Below are 15963 nucleotides of genomic sequence, written 5' to 3'. Positions count from 1 at the left end.
CATCCCAAAACCCACCTCCATCATCAAATTCCTTCCGGAACATTTCTCTCAGCACTCGGTCATACCCGACGAACCCCAATTGACACATTCCTGGCCCCCAAATCCTGGTCAGGGGCAGCTCCCGTTGCCGTGAAACTAATTAGAGTGGTAATGACGGCCCCTGCGTCAATGCGAACCCCCATCTCCGGGCCAATCCAATCTTGTTTACATTCACGTGATGCTCCACCAACCGTGTCCCCTTCTTTTGGACGTGAATCTGAGGATTGGGCTATGAACATTCACCACCAAGAAGAATCTCAAGCAGAGGATCAACAATGTCGAGCAAACGAAATAGCGGCGACTGGGCAGCCCCGCGACGGCTTCCTTCTGTCAGGGAGAAGCTGTCGGGCTTCGTCCGCCGTGGCCGCGGACTGGCAAAGAAGACGACACTGTCGATGCTTGGTGAGCGAGAGAGGCCGTCTCTTGACGAAAGCCAGAAGGCTTTCCCTCGTGTTCAGGTGCAGGACTTCGGGACATCGTGTCTTGACATCGACTTGCAGTCCCTCGAGGCCTTTCGCATTGCGCCGGAGAAGAAGGGGCAGGAAGCTGAGGATGAGAAGCCCCCTCAATCGAAATCATCGACAACCCCTATCGCCGACATGTTCGCCAAGAGAACCACGACCATTGAGCCTGTAACGGTCAACCCTTCGCTCAACAAGTCTTCACCGTCACTCCTCGCAGCATCAGAAACCAAGCCAACGGGAGTCCCCTCGGAAAAACGTCGCCCAGGCCATGCCCCATCACTAGCGGCGCCCTCATCGAACTCGGCTTCCATTGTGACAATTGTCAACTCCAGCCATGCTCAACCGCATTCTTCGAGGCCCTGGCCGCCTCCGGCAGCGGCGCCCACTGGTACTCAAAGCACGATCTCATCAAACCAAAGCAAAACCCAGTTCCGCGAGCCTCGACGCGCCGTATTTGCCTCCTCAAGGCCAGCCCCAGCTGCCACCCCAGAATCCACCGCCAGACCCCGCCAGAATGCTGCTGTTGTTGCTGAGCAGAATCGTGCGGAAAAGCGCCATTCGACACCAACTTCACTGCCCTCCTCAAACCCAGCCACGAACAAGGAGCCCACAGAACCAGTCACCTCAGACCGTCGAAGATCCTGGCAACCATCCCCCTGCCCTTCCCTGCCCCCCTCTGCCTCAGCCCCATATCGCAATGGCGGCATCCCATCCCGCCGCGCCTCGTCCCGTCTTCCTGCAGATCGGCTCGGCTGGATCAAGGAGCTCGAGGAGGGTAGGAAAAACCGCCCGACCATCAACAGCGATCTCCCTGTTCTCAAGACGATGCAGGGCGGTGTGGCGGACAAACTCGCCAGATTCGAGAGCAAACAGATGCAGACGCAGCTGGCGCCCATGACGCGTTCAAACTCGACGCGGAGCCGCACATCTTCGGTCGCGGACACGACTTTCTCTTCGTACGGCATGGCCACGGCGAGATCGTCGCTTGATTCCCACCGCACTTCGTCTGTCTTCTCGCACTATGATGATTCGTTCCGCGAGAAGATGGAACTCATTGCCGGGGGTCCCAACCGTGAGGGCACCGAGGAGAAGCCTTCCTTAACAAAGGTCACAGCTAGCTTCGTGTCGGTTGAGAGACGGGCCAAGCAGGCTTGTGTCGATAAGCCTCAGGAGGTTTGACGCAGCCGATGAGGATGTTTGTTTACAACTATTTCCGTTTCATGGTATAGCACAGCGGAGGCGTATTTGGACTGTTTTGATGATGTAGGATTGGTTGTTTCTCGCGGTTGTTTGGATGACGGTGAGTTCTGCTCGGAATAATTTGCCAGGCTGAGAGTTTTGCCTTGTTGTAGTGTGGATCTTTTCTCAGATGATGATGATTGTATGTCTTTAATGATGGGATTGAAATGACAAATTCAGGGCTTGGTAGTTCAGGTTATACAAATTGTTTGTTCATGAAAGGGTGTTGGCTTGAACCGATGATCATGACAGAGCTGCTTCCTTCGTTGCTTTTGGCATTTGATGTTTGAGCTGAGTTTATTTAGCATATTTCACAAAGTAAAAGCGGGCACTTAAGTCCTCTGAATATGGGCGGTGGACGTGGGCCTCGGCTCTTCGCAAGTTGGCGTTAATTTGCTGGACGACAACCCCGAAGAGCAAGAGGGCGCCATCGTGAAGCAGGCGTACATCTTTTCACGGCCTGCTGAGGACACTTTATGGGTACCAACGGGACAGGGGTCGACGTCTTCTTCGAGCATGCATGTGATGGACCATCAATCACTGGTGGTAACCATGGAGGTGTTGCTTGATCTTGAAAGACATTTAAGTACTTCTACAGCTAATAGATATGATTTCAGGGTCCCGGTGGGGGATGAGGCTACTACCATGCACAAAGATGTTGGGTCTCATAGGTTTTCCCTATGACCCTAAAGCCCTTGAATGCCAATCTAGAGTCTGCGAAGACGGGACTTCTAGAACATAGAGGGCCTTCGCATGTTCTGAAGTTTGGAGAATTTGTAGATGATGGCCGTTTTGACGGTGGGGGTGCTGCCGATTAACGCAATCGCCCAGGTGGACAATTGCGAGTAGGACACATCATTGCGGCTGTTGCCCCGGTGAAAAGAACTCTGGCTCGACAAGGCGCAATGCAATGATACATGGAGGGAGATGTGGTTCTTCTACGTGCTGGCCAGGCGAGAAAGGGTATGCGTTACGTGATGTGAGCATGGAAGCCAGCTTGAGATTGATCCTCAGTTCTTTACGCACTCAGGGGGCAACACGTCAAGAAATTGATTTTGGTCAAGACCATAGTGGACGTAAAGCAGTAAGATGGCGTCGCGGTGAAGCCAGCTTTTGCGAACCCGGGGGCTGGTACGTTTGCACGACGCTTGCTTGCACAGCTTGTTCGACTTTCATCGGTACGGAAGAAGCCTATGGGATCCGAGACTGCCGATCGGGTAGCCAAGGCCATAGACCCCAACACAGAGCGTTGCAACATGAGGCTAATAGCCTCTGAGAAGAGTAAGAAATGGACTTACTGCTAGAGAACTCTCTTGTTTTCACTCCACAACAAAGACGATGAGGATGCAGGGCACACGGCAAACCCTCTGCGAATCAAGGCAAAGAAGATTTCCATTCCTGAATGACGGCAGCTGGAAGACATTCTGCAGGCTGCCACTCAGGCTTCGCGTAGCCGACGAAGTCGACGAGGTATTCGGTCTTTGTTGGGGAGACACTTGAGCCACCACGCCGCCGAGCTTTTCGCTCCTTGACAATGCGATGAACGGTAAATGGTCCATTGAAACGGTCGAGTTGTAGACGTCGTGTCCTGCAGTTCCATCCCCTGGGACACCAGTATTCCAGTACCTTTTCGCGACACGTTTCCCATAATCTGTATTCTTCTTCCCATGTGGGCTGATGTGTGTGCCATTCTCCTCCCCACTGAACGAGAAGCTCAACGACGCCGCTCACTAATTGGTGGCACAAAATCTTGTCCACCGGGTACTGGACGTCTCTATGGTCTTGGTCCTGGTCGTCCTTATCTCCTCCATTGGTGCTGGCATTGAGCACCTCGGATTCCCGGGGGGCCTGGTCGGATCCATGAGGCCAAGTCGCACCATCTGTTTGATATTGGTCGGGCTGAATCTGTTCTTCTTCCCCATTACTAGCCATAAGCGTCTCAAAATCTTGAAAACGGCCGCTTGGGGATGGTAGCTGAGTGGCGTTTTCTTGCTTCTTCCGAAAATATTCTCCGTCCCCCTCGTGATTATTCTCTTGCTCTTCCGGCTCGCGGCTCGCAATTATTGTTGTCTCTGGTGCATTACAGCCGATTTGTTGCTTTGTAGGTCGCGAGACATCTTCTTGATGACGGTGGACGTCATCGTCTGAGCCCTTGTCCAATCGGGCAGCTTTGATCGGTCGTTGTTCCGATTCATGTTCGTCGTTCTCTTGTGAAAGTTGGGTAGGAGCCGGGCGTTTGAACGGTCGGGGAGACTGGATTGCGGGGTATATACTGCCACTCGTAACAGCAGCCCTGAGAATGGACAGGTCTGGGGAGATATTGGAGGTACGACGGACAGGACTGGCCCGCGGCGACGGAGTCCAGCCAAAGCGAAGGGCTGATATTCTGTGGACGGGAGTCGAAAGAGCGGGCGATAATGGTTCGGGGGATGGACTCGAAGGGACGATCGAATGGCGAGGTCTTATTCTGAGCGGACTGCGCGGACTGGACGGGTTAGAAAATCTGCCCTTTCGACTCGGTAGAGATGCAGAATGACAGTGCACAAAACTTACGCAGAGCTTGCGTTAGCTTTCAGACGTGAAAGCTCCATGACTGTATAAAAATGGACTCGGGTGGTTGAGGTTCATGTTTTGTGTTGCAAAAGCACCTGACAGGGGTGAAGGAGAGAAGGAGGGAAAAAAAAAAAAAAAGTCATTTAGGACACGAAGCGACGCGTCGCGATGCGGGCATTGAAAGTGCCTCTTTTTATCCGAACTGTACTCGGAAACCTCTCGGAAATGAGGGCCAACCCCCAAACCCCCCCCCTAAAAAAACAGTGACCCACCTTACGCTGGGCTGGCAGAAGATAGGATAGCGCCGATTCTCACCGCAATGGGTCTGAAGAGGATCTTAGAATCGATGAGAAAGCTCATTTCTAGATTAATGACCTTGCATATCTCATCGTTAAACATGAGAGTGCAAAGGAGCCTCGAAGAGCCCATGTAAGCAGGGTGCGTGCGGAAGGAGAATGGTGTAGGTTTGCAACTCAGTAGTGTAGTAGGTTCTGCGCAACGGGTGGGGCCGGATGCCCGTCCACTCCGGTCGGCTTCGGCCCAGACGTGACTTCATATCGCACTCAGTAACCAGAACGCCGGGATTCAATGTCTAGAGTTGAAGCCCAATACCATGTTACTTCGAATTTCCCAAGAAGTAACCGTCTCAGCGAACCTGATGGAACAAGTTCAGCGATCTCAGCTGCTTTCTGGCCGCAGCTGCGGTCGCCTGCATCACTTGTAGGCTCGTTGCAGCCTGCAGGCCTTTCAGCTTGCCTCCATTTCCCCACCCACAGTCCTTAAATCAGCACCATCGCCGTCGAGCTGTTCAACACAGAGTCCCGATTGCGTTTGCCGTCAACGTGTCATCGCACCACAACACATAGCCCTGAAGTTGCAGTTGCCTGTACTGCAGGTATGCCCCACGGATTGTGGTAGATCTTCTAGCAGGTCCAGTAGTTCGATGTTTCCCTGCATCTGCGAAACTATGGACGGCCCGGCCATATACCAGTTCATAGTAGCGTCGGTGTAGTCGTTGGCTGACGGGATCAACATAACCTCACCGCTGACCATAATTGAGCAGCTGTAGTGCTGCGCAACGTGCGGGACCAAGAGATCGGCGAAACAGACCGGCAGCAATGATCATCAGTTCAAAAAGTTTCCTACATTCCCAAATGTCTGTTTTGTATTGTTCCTGATCCAGAGTGATGGGAATGAGTCGAGGTAGGAAGATAAAGGCGAAACCTTCCCGAATCCGACGATTGGACGCTGAAGAAGACTTACGAATAAATCAAAGATCAGCTTTGTTCTGGGGACCGATTTCTGCGACTCAGGCAATTACAAGAATCGCATCGTGCTGGTGAAGATCAGCCAACAAGAAATGAGCCGCCGAGACGCATGAGTTGAAAGTATTAAGGGTCATCCGGCAATTTACTACAGAGACTGCATTTTCTGACTTCAAGCCCAACCAACAGCAACAAGACAAAACAGCCTATCAAGATCCGGTTAGCATTAAGCACCTACCTGCATAATACGAGTTATCCAATCGGGTCTTGTTCACAAATGGGAATCCATGGTGTTGTGCTTGTTTCTTGTCCAAATCTAGAACCTCTTCCGACTGGTGGTTGTGACGGGTAATGTATTGTGGCGTCTTAAGCTGACATAGGCAAGCAGCAACATAGTGGGGACATTTTTCAGATCATTGAACACCAACTACAAGTACGTTCTTCAGTTATTACCCATCAATGTCCGTGACGGCGGCCTGCATGTGCTGTGGTCGGTGAGTCGTGTGGGGCGGCATACGAGGGTCAAGTCGAGTGTCCCCAACAACAACAGCTGAGATGGGCATGGGTAGTTCAATGTATTTCGGATATACGAACACCTGATTGGAAGCTCGGCGCTGTCCGGGCGTATTTCCAGAGCAGGATGGAGGCAGACCGGAAACGGGCTGGAAGCAGGCTGCGACTTGGCTGTTAGGTGTTGCAAGCCAACAGCTTGGCTTGGGATTCGAGTGCGAACCGGGAGCCCTGTCGGTCGTTGGTTGTGGAATAATATGCGAACCGAACACCAACTGTGAGGTAAGGCATTTATATTGTACGCAAGATCCCCCCTTTTTTTCTTGTTTTGTTGCTTCCCCTTCTCTTCCCCGCAAAACCTTCTCGCAGACTTAGTGTCGCACTCTCCCCTGCTCACGTTCGGTCTACATGCCCTTAGAGGGGAGCTTGGTCTGATATTTCATTAATCCCACCGACATAGCTGCCATCATTCGCTTCTGGCGGTTTAACACGCGCAATGCTTGTCAGGCTCACTGTCCTGCTCCTTGCGTGTATCGCGGCAGCGCAACGGGACTGGAATCAATGCTATTATGCGGAAGGCGCCGTCGGCCCACCGGAACTTCTTCCATGTCTGAATGAGACTGATCCGGATGCAAATGGTGCTAGTTGGTGCTGTCTTGCGGGCGACAAGTGTTTGGAGTACGGTGGCTGCTGGGACCCAGATGAGAAGAATAACTCGGGCACTACCAACACATATCAATATGGCTGCAATGATCCGACCTACAAACATGAGAACTGTCCAAGGAAATGTGGTTACGATGCAGGTAAGCCATATCTGTTCCGCTTAATGCACTTTCTGGTATCTGACGGTCAACTTTAGGCCTCTCCCCTTGGGTTGGTCTAATTTCATGCGAAAGTAAAGACAGCGCTAGTGCGAACCAGCCTTGGGTTTGCGTTCATCCTGAAAGCTGCGGAACAAAGTGTCCCACGGATCCGGAAAACGCAGATGTCACGCTTTCAAGGTGGCCTTTCGATCTAATAAGGCTACCGGAGCTCCCCAGTCGATGCGCTGATCTCAACCGCACTGTCTTTGCCACACACGCTCCAACCAGTATTCCGAATCAGGGCAGCGTTGCTCTTACATACACGGGTACTACGAAGCCGTCAGCTACACGAGTGCCGATAAGAAGCAGGCTCGGCACGTTGACGAGCAGTCCAACTGCGACGGCTGAGTCAAACGGAGGCGCCGCGACGCTAGGCGGGGGTGCTATTGCAGGTATTGCAGTAGGATCAACTTTGGGTGTTGTTGCGATACTCGCAGGTATTTCATTCATGTGGCGCCGACGCCGGGCCAAACGTGCAGGACAAGCAGTCTACGTGCCTCCTCCAGCCGCCCCAGATCATCACACTCCAGCCGCCGCCTCACACGACCCATACCTTTACGATAAACAGAACATGGCTTATCCAAGCTCACCCTCTAATCTTTCGGACGGCGTGGCGATCCAGCGGCCTGTATCAGACATGAGCATGAGTACTCTGTCTCCGACTCCCATGGGATCTCCGAGGCCCCAGGCCTCATCGCACTATCCACAAGGGGGCTATGCAGCGCAAGGACCTTACGGATCACATGCCGAGCTATCAGAGGATGCGAGGGTCATGTACGAAATGCCTGCGATTCGGGAAAAGTCTGAGAGGTCAGAGTTGCCGTAGATACCCATGGTCCGGGCAGTAAGAAGTTCATGGTTACTTTTGAGCACGATGCTCCGTGGTACTCATGTCCTCCTGTCAACACTTTGGTCAGCAAGTTGGCTGGGCATCAGCCGATTGGAGTTTCTGTTCTATCCAATGGGCATAGTCGTACGTATGCGTTGCTAGCAAGTATTCGCTAGGGCAGATACTCTGCGCATCGATGCCATTATGACAGTTTCCCACAATTTTATGATTCGGCTGTTTCAACCGAGATACTCGCGCGTTGCAGAATGCGAAATTGATACAATTCAATTCATCGCAAAGAATCTTCGCTCAACGTGCACAGTTCCCAAACTCATGGGCTAAGGCTGCAGTTGACATGATATGCTTAGACATCACTCATGACGTGACCATTGAGGAGATCATTCCGGACATCACTATGACTCGACTCCCTTGTGCTGGACATACTTGAAAATAATGTTTTCGTCATTAGAAATTTAGTTGGAAACTGTACATCTGGACATTAATTGTCTTCTTTGGTGATCCTATCAAGCCTTCGGTGAAGTCATTCGATGCTTCGCCGCTCGCGGTACAAATGGTTGGTCGTCCAATCCTTCTCAATGGTGGCAGGCATGGATGTCACCGTCCGAATTCGCGACTTGATTGAGTCGTGCTGCTCCTGCTCCGACTTGTGGTTTTATCTCCGAACTTTCCAGTCCCTCCGACGGGAACCATCCGGTAACCGGCCATACAGGCCCGGCTGCGGGACCCACTTAGGCCCGAGTGCACCGGCTGGCCTCGGACGAGCGGGTTTGTCCTCGTCTTCGTTCGTGGTGTAAGAGAATGCAACATGGTTTCTTGTGATCCATCTCCGAAGTCTATAATTTTCAACATTGTGTATCAATAACGTCAAAACTCTGCGTGTCGTCAGGCAAGCTGAGCTGCAGTACATCAATGATCGCGCTAATTTCCAGCTTAGGCTGCGTCTCATTCCCCGGTGATGAATTGCAGCCTTTTGGTGTTACCGCAAAATTGCCTTTTCAGAGAGTGAAAATCCAATGACTTGACTCCAAGTCTACGCCTTGAGACGGCTGCTGCTATCATTGCGCAGGTTATACACCGATGTCGCTGATTATTGACAAACCTGACAATATACCTCGTGTTACTCCTGTTCGTGACTCAAGCTCTTAAGCCAACGAAATGGCTTCCATGGGCATTTTGATCGGTTGTGTATCTCATGATGTTCTATTACTAGCTCTTCTTTTCAACCATCACATTTCTCATTTTCAGCGTTTATACAATATCAACTACGGCGTTCTGGATTCTCTACGCGAACCTTATACCATTCACCAATAGCTATGGGATATCATGCAACAATTTTTCTACATACATGTACGAGCTCTCCCACATCGACGCATGTGGAAGCTATTCCGCCCTTACGGTCTACCCGGAACATCCGAGGATGGGCAGGGAGAAGGCCTGCACCGCACTTAATATTCTTTGGCATATACCTCCCGTTGCTTGGAGCATCTCAACTGCAGTTCTTTCGGTCATTCTTTCCACCAAAACGTGGGCGCGAAAGAGGGAACGTCGACTCAGAGCTGCGCCGCCACACGAAGGAAACAATCAGATAACGTCTTCCGGATCATCCAAGAGGATAAGTTTGAACCATGTAACTTCTGTTGCGTTTCGGCTGACAAAAATAACTTGTCGCCTGTCTTGCATCCCAAATGGCCCTTCTGTCTATTGGTCTGACTCTTGACTTGTTTGGTGAAGATGATTGGGGCTTTGAACAGATTGGGACGGTTACGATATGGGGTCCACCTCTGGTTGAATATGGTTACTTGTTGCTGAGTAATAAGTAGGCATCCAATAGCTCAATTAATTGACCCTTTCAGCCTGACTGACAGCGTCAAGGAAAGTATGTGAGGAAAGCAAGGTCTTGGACTGCTGTTTAACTCTCATAGGCCGCAGAAGATTCCCTTGATGGAACAAATCTCGATTAGATCTTTGCATCTTGTCTGGCATACCGCATCAATGCCTCCTGAGAATTGGACAACAGAAGAATCCCGCTCTTGGCTTCCCAAAGTCTTTGCGTAATCACAACTCTTCCTCCGCCGGACCACTCGGTGCTTCGAAGACAGACCATCCACTCATCCACCTTAGCGTCCGGATGGTGAAACACGATGGAGTGATTCAGAGTGATTTGAATACCGGGCTTGCGCTTCATCTTGTCGTATTTTATGTGCGAAGCCAAATGGGGGACCGAGAGCAGCCAGATGTCAGTGAAGTACGCGAGTGCTGACAAATGGACGCCGTTGTCATTCGATGATAGCTTTGGCGCTCTTACGAACGCACGCAGCTCAAACCTTGCCGGATCGCTGGTGGGCTCATACGGAAGAAAGCGCCAATCAAACTGGCTCGGCAACGCGTCCACGAGATCTTGTGGGACACCCATGTGATGCTTGATTCCTTCGTACCCGGATTGGATTTCGTTGGGGGACTTCCCATCCATTGAAGGCATTTGCAGGTCATGTCGAAATATGTTCGCCGAGTCGCCCCCTATTATGCCTTTCTGAAAGCCTATGATTGCCATGAAGACACAGCTGTCATTCTGCATGGTGCGAACGAGCCGCGTCGCAAAGGTACGCCCGTCTGCGACACGATCGACATGGTGTAGAAGTTTGAACTTGGTTGTCCCTTGCCGCAAGAAGGTTGACTGGAGAGAATGGACAGAGTAATCTGCGGACGGCAACGTTTTTTGAGCAGCGGTTACCGACTGGCCGAGTAAGAAACCCCCAAAGATACCTCGAGCCTCTGATGGGGGGTCCCAAGGGCGACTGTTTGTTCGCGTTAGCGCACCACTTTCCTGATTTCACCAACCCAAAAACGCATATTTACAACTCACTTCTCGTTCATGAAAACATCCGCTCCGGCATCTATTGATGGGATAACGGAGATGCAGTCCTCAATGGCGAATCGTCGGGACTCCATAGTTTCTGATCGTGGGATTCTAAACCTAAGGAGCAGACGCTGCCCGAAAACCCGATGATGAAAATCCAGCAATCATCGAATGAGCATTTATCGCCGTCACCGCTCGCTTAGCATCATGCATGCAAGCACATCAACCTCGGCATCAGAGGTTGGTATCCTTGTTGCGAAAGGGTTGACTCAGCAACTCCCAGGGGTGGCGATACCCTGCAAAGGTGCTGCGATCGCACATAGGGCCAAGATGATGCCAAGTGCGCCAGTCCGGGGAAGAACTTCACAGCTTGGGATGAACAAGCGGTAAAGTGTTTCTTCCCCCTGATCTCAATGATGGTTGGTACAACGGTCGTGAAGAGAAGGCGCAGTCGAGAGACTAATTTTCTTCTTACACAAAACATCCTTATCTTGTGTTTAGGACTCTGACTAGTATTGACAAATGTTCATAGTCTATCCCCCACGATTTCCATATGTTCCTTTGAAGCAACCGATAAAGATCCACTATGACTCGGCTGAAGCGGCGCAGTCCAATCACAACTGGATCTGCGCTCATGGCTGATATCCGTTTAGCTGCCATCCGTTGGAGGGTGATTGGCAAGGGGGAAACAGAGCGAGGAGGAACTTTGCACCGATTGAATCTCATTGCTCGTTTCCCCTCCTTCTCTCCTCCTCAACTTTGTCACCGTAACACGACCGCCTGCTTGCGAGCTGGTTTTCTCATACTGGTGCCACCGATCGAGACAACATGGCTGACGCTCAAAATGCCGACCCTCTCGAGGCTGTGCGTTTTTATGTGCCCTTTCTCTTCATATCCTGAGTTAACAACCCCTGTGTGTCTAGGCAGCTGCGGGGGAGCTCTCGGAAACCTCCTCTTTGAGTGGTGCAGTAAGCGATTCGCCGGCCACCACCATAATCTATGCCGTATGAGTAGGAGCTAATGTTCAAGTCACTCCGTTCATCCCTCGACACACTGAACTCGAGCATTATAAAGCATCGCAGGGAGAATGGCCGCAGATATGCCACTCTCGGCGAAGGAAGTAGGTTCTCCAATCGTCAGCGTGCAGCAACGCCGTACCTGAACCGAGATCTTAATGCGAATCCATTCTTTTTACAGAATACATCTTGCCTGATGATGAAGTATATCACTCTCCCTTTAGGTTTCTTTTTGACCTCGTGCTCACTGAGTCGACGTACCTCAGTTAGAGCAAGACCGACTGGGTGAGTTTCAGAATGTATGCATTATTCACAGTGGAGACTTTCCTGAACACCCAACGCAGACATGCAGCATCATCTCTGGCAGTTGACTTGGGACGGCGAACTGTGCATGTGCCCCAAAAAGAACGGAGCGAACAGGGTTCTCGATATCGGCACTGGTACTGGTATCTGGGCGATGGACTATGGTTAGTTTCTCAACCCACTAATTGTTAATCACGACTGATGGAATATAGCCGAAGAACACCCAGAAGCAAAGGTTGTCTCCTTGAAATCTGTCTCAACAGTCGCTGATGACTTAGTAGGTAATTGGAGTCGACTTAACGCCGATTCAATCAGGCTAGTGAGTTTTTACCATCTGGTCGAGAATATTGTCACGAATACATAGTAACATGAACCTTGCAACTAGTGTTCCCTCCAACTGTGTTTTTGAAATCGATGATGTTGAGAAAGAATGGACGTGGTCGGCTCCATTTGACTTTGTCTTCCTTCGACACATGAACTCCAGCTTCGCGAGTTGGGAGAAAGTTATCGCCCAGGCCTATAGGTAGGATAAGACACCCGGCGTTAGCCCAACGGCATAGAAAGCGAGAATGTATCAAGTGCTGATGAGTGGAAAAAAGCAATCTTGAACCCGGGGGATACATCGAATTGCAAGATAATACCTTTCCCATCCAATGCAGAGATGGCACCATGCCCGAGACCAGTCCAGTCAATGAATGGTCCTCCCTGTTGATGGAATCAACTGCTTTGATGGGGAGACCAGTTGACACCCCCAGCCGATTTAAGGACCTGCTTGTGAACGCAGGCTTTGAAGAGGTAGTCGAAGTGAAACGTATCTGGCCCATGAACGGATGGACTAAGAATGAGAAGCTTCGGGAACTTGGCAGCTGGTCCCAGGCCTGTAGCTTGAAAGGATGTGAGGCGTCGGCTCTTGCGCTCTTTACCAACGTGCTCGGCTGGACTCGCGAGGAGGTTCTGGTGTTTTGCAGCGGTGTGAGACGGGACCTTAACAACACTGGCATCCACGCCTACTGGAACATGTGAGTTAAGCAAGTAAGCAACTAATCCTCTTGATCTCCGGAACTGATACTGGAGCCGCAGATACTCCACCTTCGGAAAGAAACCTCTCAAGGCGAACACGTCTCAAGACGAGTAGAGCAAACTTAAGCACAAGGCTTTCATCACATCATCTAAAGTGGTTACTATTAGTGCTGCGCCGCCGAACATCGCAGGGATATTCATTCCGGGGAAGTTGACGCCATGGGGTCAGGGTTCTCGGAAAGAAGCTTGGTGATATGATCAGGCTCTGCGGAGGCCCACTCAGGCCTGAGACATGGTCATTACCCCCTGCTTGCCACCTGATATTAAATGAAGAATGCAACTCATCAATTCCCGATATCTGGGCATGTCGTTCGACAATTTTGAGTTGGAATATATCAAATCAGCTCTTCTCTGCCTCTCAGGGCGTTTGAAGTCAGCCTTTCGCGAAGTCAAGTTCTTCTGTATTGTGCTGGCTTAAATGCGGATGGCCGCGCCGATTCAGCGACCAGCAACTTGTGTGCCTTCTCAGGAGATAAAATCCTCGATACAAACAGTCGGGGGCTTGCTATCAGCTAAGTTGTCTCGCAACGAGCCCTAATTGAAAATCGCACTAGCTTTTCGCCAATGCAGAATATGAACAGATACGTCTGACTACTCGGGGTTGTCTCCGTCTGCGGCGCTTATCGGCTGCAAACAAGTGCCGGCTCTCCTCCGCTTACTTTCTTGACGAGAATCTCTCAAACCAGTTCAATTACACTTCCAACCGCCGGTACGCGGGTTCCCAACCCTTTTAGAGCCGAGGCAATGGCGGCAGGCAGTCCTCACAAGAGCCCCATGCCAAGACCACGTGTACGAGCGGACGACATCCGAAGTCCGCTCTACAAGCGAGTCAACAAAGAACCACTTCCCTTGGATCTGGATCCTGCAGACGAATGAAAACAAGTAATTACTGAGCAAACACCTGTTCGTCACCCCGGAGAGGGCGGTCACAGCGCGATGCTTGAATCATAACCGTGGTCAACGGCCCCTGCGGCGTCACCAAATGAGGCACGACATAAGCGAACTATCGTGAGATGGACGGGGATCAATCAACGAGGTGCTACCCTAAACTGACGTATTTTCAGTCATCCCTGTCTGCCATGCTACTCTAATCGCTGGAATGCTGTCGATCAATCTATTTGACTTTATTCATATTGCCTTTCTAGGTCATGGTCTGACTAGCTGGCGGCTACGGAGTGGGCTTCCGCTATGCACGGTTCGCAACTGACACATGTCGTGCGGACGATCAGACTGTCCGATGAGACCGTCCGATGTGCGGTCCGTCCCTAAAGTATCTGTCGCTATGTCTCCTTGCCATAGAACTACGAAGTTCAACTCCTTTCTGTTGTTTGGATAATCTGATTATTCCTCTCTTTCTTCTGTCTCTGTTTCGGGTTTCCGGAACTGCCAATTGGTTTGTAATGTCGACAACTTCTCTTTCGGCTCGAGATGCCGAAAACAGAGGACCGGAGGCCCTCGTAGTGGTCTCCGTCGTTTCGGCAATCAGTACACTTTTCGCAGCAGCGAGGCTTTTCACCAGAGGGAAGATTATGGGAAAGATCCATTTAGATGACTATCTGATCATTGCATCCGTGGTAAGTCTTGAGATTACTTGATTCACTCCTAATAACACACATTGATCTGTTGTCTTTTCTAGGTTTGTGGTTGGATGAATGTCGCAACTCTCGCTGCTGCCGTATCAAACGGGTACGGCCGCCATGTCGATACTCTATCCCCCGAACAAAAGTCGAACGCCATGCTCTGGAGTATCGCCGGCTATCCCCCCGGTCTCCTGTCATTTGGCCTACCTAAGCCCGCAGTTGTCGCTTTACTCACTCGAGTCTTGAACCCAAGCAAGTGGCACAGAAGGTTTCTTTGGGCGTTGGCAATCCTCTGCGTCGTTAACCTACTTGGATTCATCACGATCATTTTTGCACAGTGCCAGCCAGCGCGGTCTCAATGGGATTCTTCTGTAGAAGGAACATGTTGGAGCAAATGGGTCCTCGTGTCTTTCGCTACTTACTCTGGAGGTAAGCCAAGATTCAATTGTCCCTCCGTTTGAGAAAACCTCCGCTAATGGATGCAGCGTTTTGTGCATTTGCCGACGTCTATCTTTCGATATACCCTGCTGTGATCCTTTCGAAATTGCAGATGCATATACGGAAGAAGGTGGCTTTAAGCATTGCCCTCGGCTTTGGATCGATGTGAGTGATGTTGATTTGCGGTTATTCTTGGAAACCTGCCTGATTAATAACTACCTAGCTCATCAATCGTTGTCATCTACAAATGCACAAGGCTGCCGTTGCTTGCCAGCCCTGACCCAACGTGTACGTAGCTGATACTGCCTTAGAACCTGGACAACTCACTGACACCTCAATTTTAATCCAGACGATGCGGTCGAACTCGTTATATGGACAATGTAAGATCACTTCATGATCCTCCCCAGCTTTCTAGCTGTAGCTAACCCGTTCTTGACAGTGTCGAAGGTAGCATCATCATCATTGCCGCTTGCGTCCCAGTGCTTCAGCCTCTGGCCGAAATCGTCTTTGGCAAGCGCATCTTCTCCTCCAGCAGTCGCAGGTATACACACCAGAATTCTGGCGGGAAGAGCATGGGCATGTTCGGTCATCAAGGAAAGAAAGAGCCCCAACGGTTCGGCGCGGACAGTTTCAACAGTCTCAAGACCACCATTGTCACAAAGGGAAGCCAGGAGAGCATCTTGGAGAAGTACGACTCCGATGGAAGAATTGTCAGAACCGACGCTTTCACCGTCACTGTCGAGACGGACAAAGCGTAGGTAGCAGTGGGATGACAGACACCAGATCGAGGTGCTCGGAGCGGGCTTGAACGAGACAGACAATTTATTGGATATCATACGCCGCCGTGATAGTTTTCCTCTCGCGAAGGATGTTTACTGAACAAAAGAAATCGCCGTACGCCTTTTC

The 15963-nt window shown here is 50.9% G+C and overlaps 3 protein-coding genes across 3 annotated transcripts; all 3 read left to right on the top strand.

The window, feature by feature from the left end:
* Positions 1 to 314: 314 nt before the first annotated feature.
* On the top strand, positions 315 to 1682 carry CkaCkLH20_04404 (uncharacterized protein; the record flags this gene model as incomplete). Its single annotated transcript, XM_038887123.1, has 1 exon — positions 315 to 1682. The coding sequence occupies one exon, from the start codon at positions 315 to 317 to the stop codon at positions 1680 to 1682; it is 1368 nt and encodes a 455-aa protein (XP_038747827.1).
* Positions 1683 to 12002: 10320 nt separating this feature from the next.
* Positions 12003 to 13094, top strand: CkaCkLH20_04403 (methyltransferase domain-containing protein; the record flags this gene model as incomplete). The annotated part of the gene is made up of 6 exons (XM_038887122.1): positions 12003 to 12123; positions 12172 to 12194; positions 12241 to 12278; positions 12324 to 12482; positions 12715 to 12978; positions 13040 to 13094. 6 exons carry the CDS (start codon positions 12003 to 12005, stop codon positions 13092 to 13094), a joined length of 660 nt encoding a protein of 219 aa, XP_038747826.1.
* Positions 13095 to 15169: 2075 nt separating this feature from the next.
* CkaCkLH20_04402 (uncharacterized protein) lies at positions 15170 to 15815 on the top strand (the record flags this gene model as incomplete). The annotated part of the gene is made up of 4 exons (XM_038887121.1): positions 15170 to 15222; positions 15281 to 15345; positions 15407 to 15437; positions 15497 to 15815. The coding sequence occupies 4 exons, from the start codon at positions 15170 to 15172 to the stop codon at positions 15813 to 15815; spliced, it is 468 nt and encodes a 155-aa protein (XP_038747825.1).
* Between the last annotated feature and the right edge of the window lie 148 nt (positions 15816 to 15963).

Source organism: Colletotrichum karsti (assembly GCF_011947395.1).
Source record: "Colletotrichum karsti strain CkLH20 chromosome Unknown Scaffold11, whole genome shotgun sequence".
NCBI lineage: Eukaryota > Fungi > Ascomycota > Sordariomycetes > Glomerellales > Glomerellaceae > Colletotrichum > Colletotrichum karsti.
This window is presented reverse-complemented; position numbering and strand designations above follow the sequence as displayed.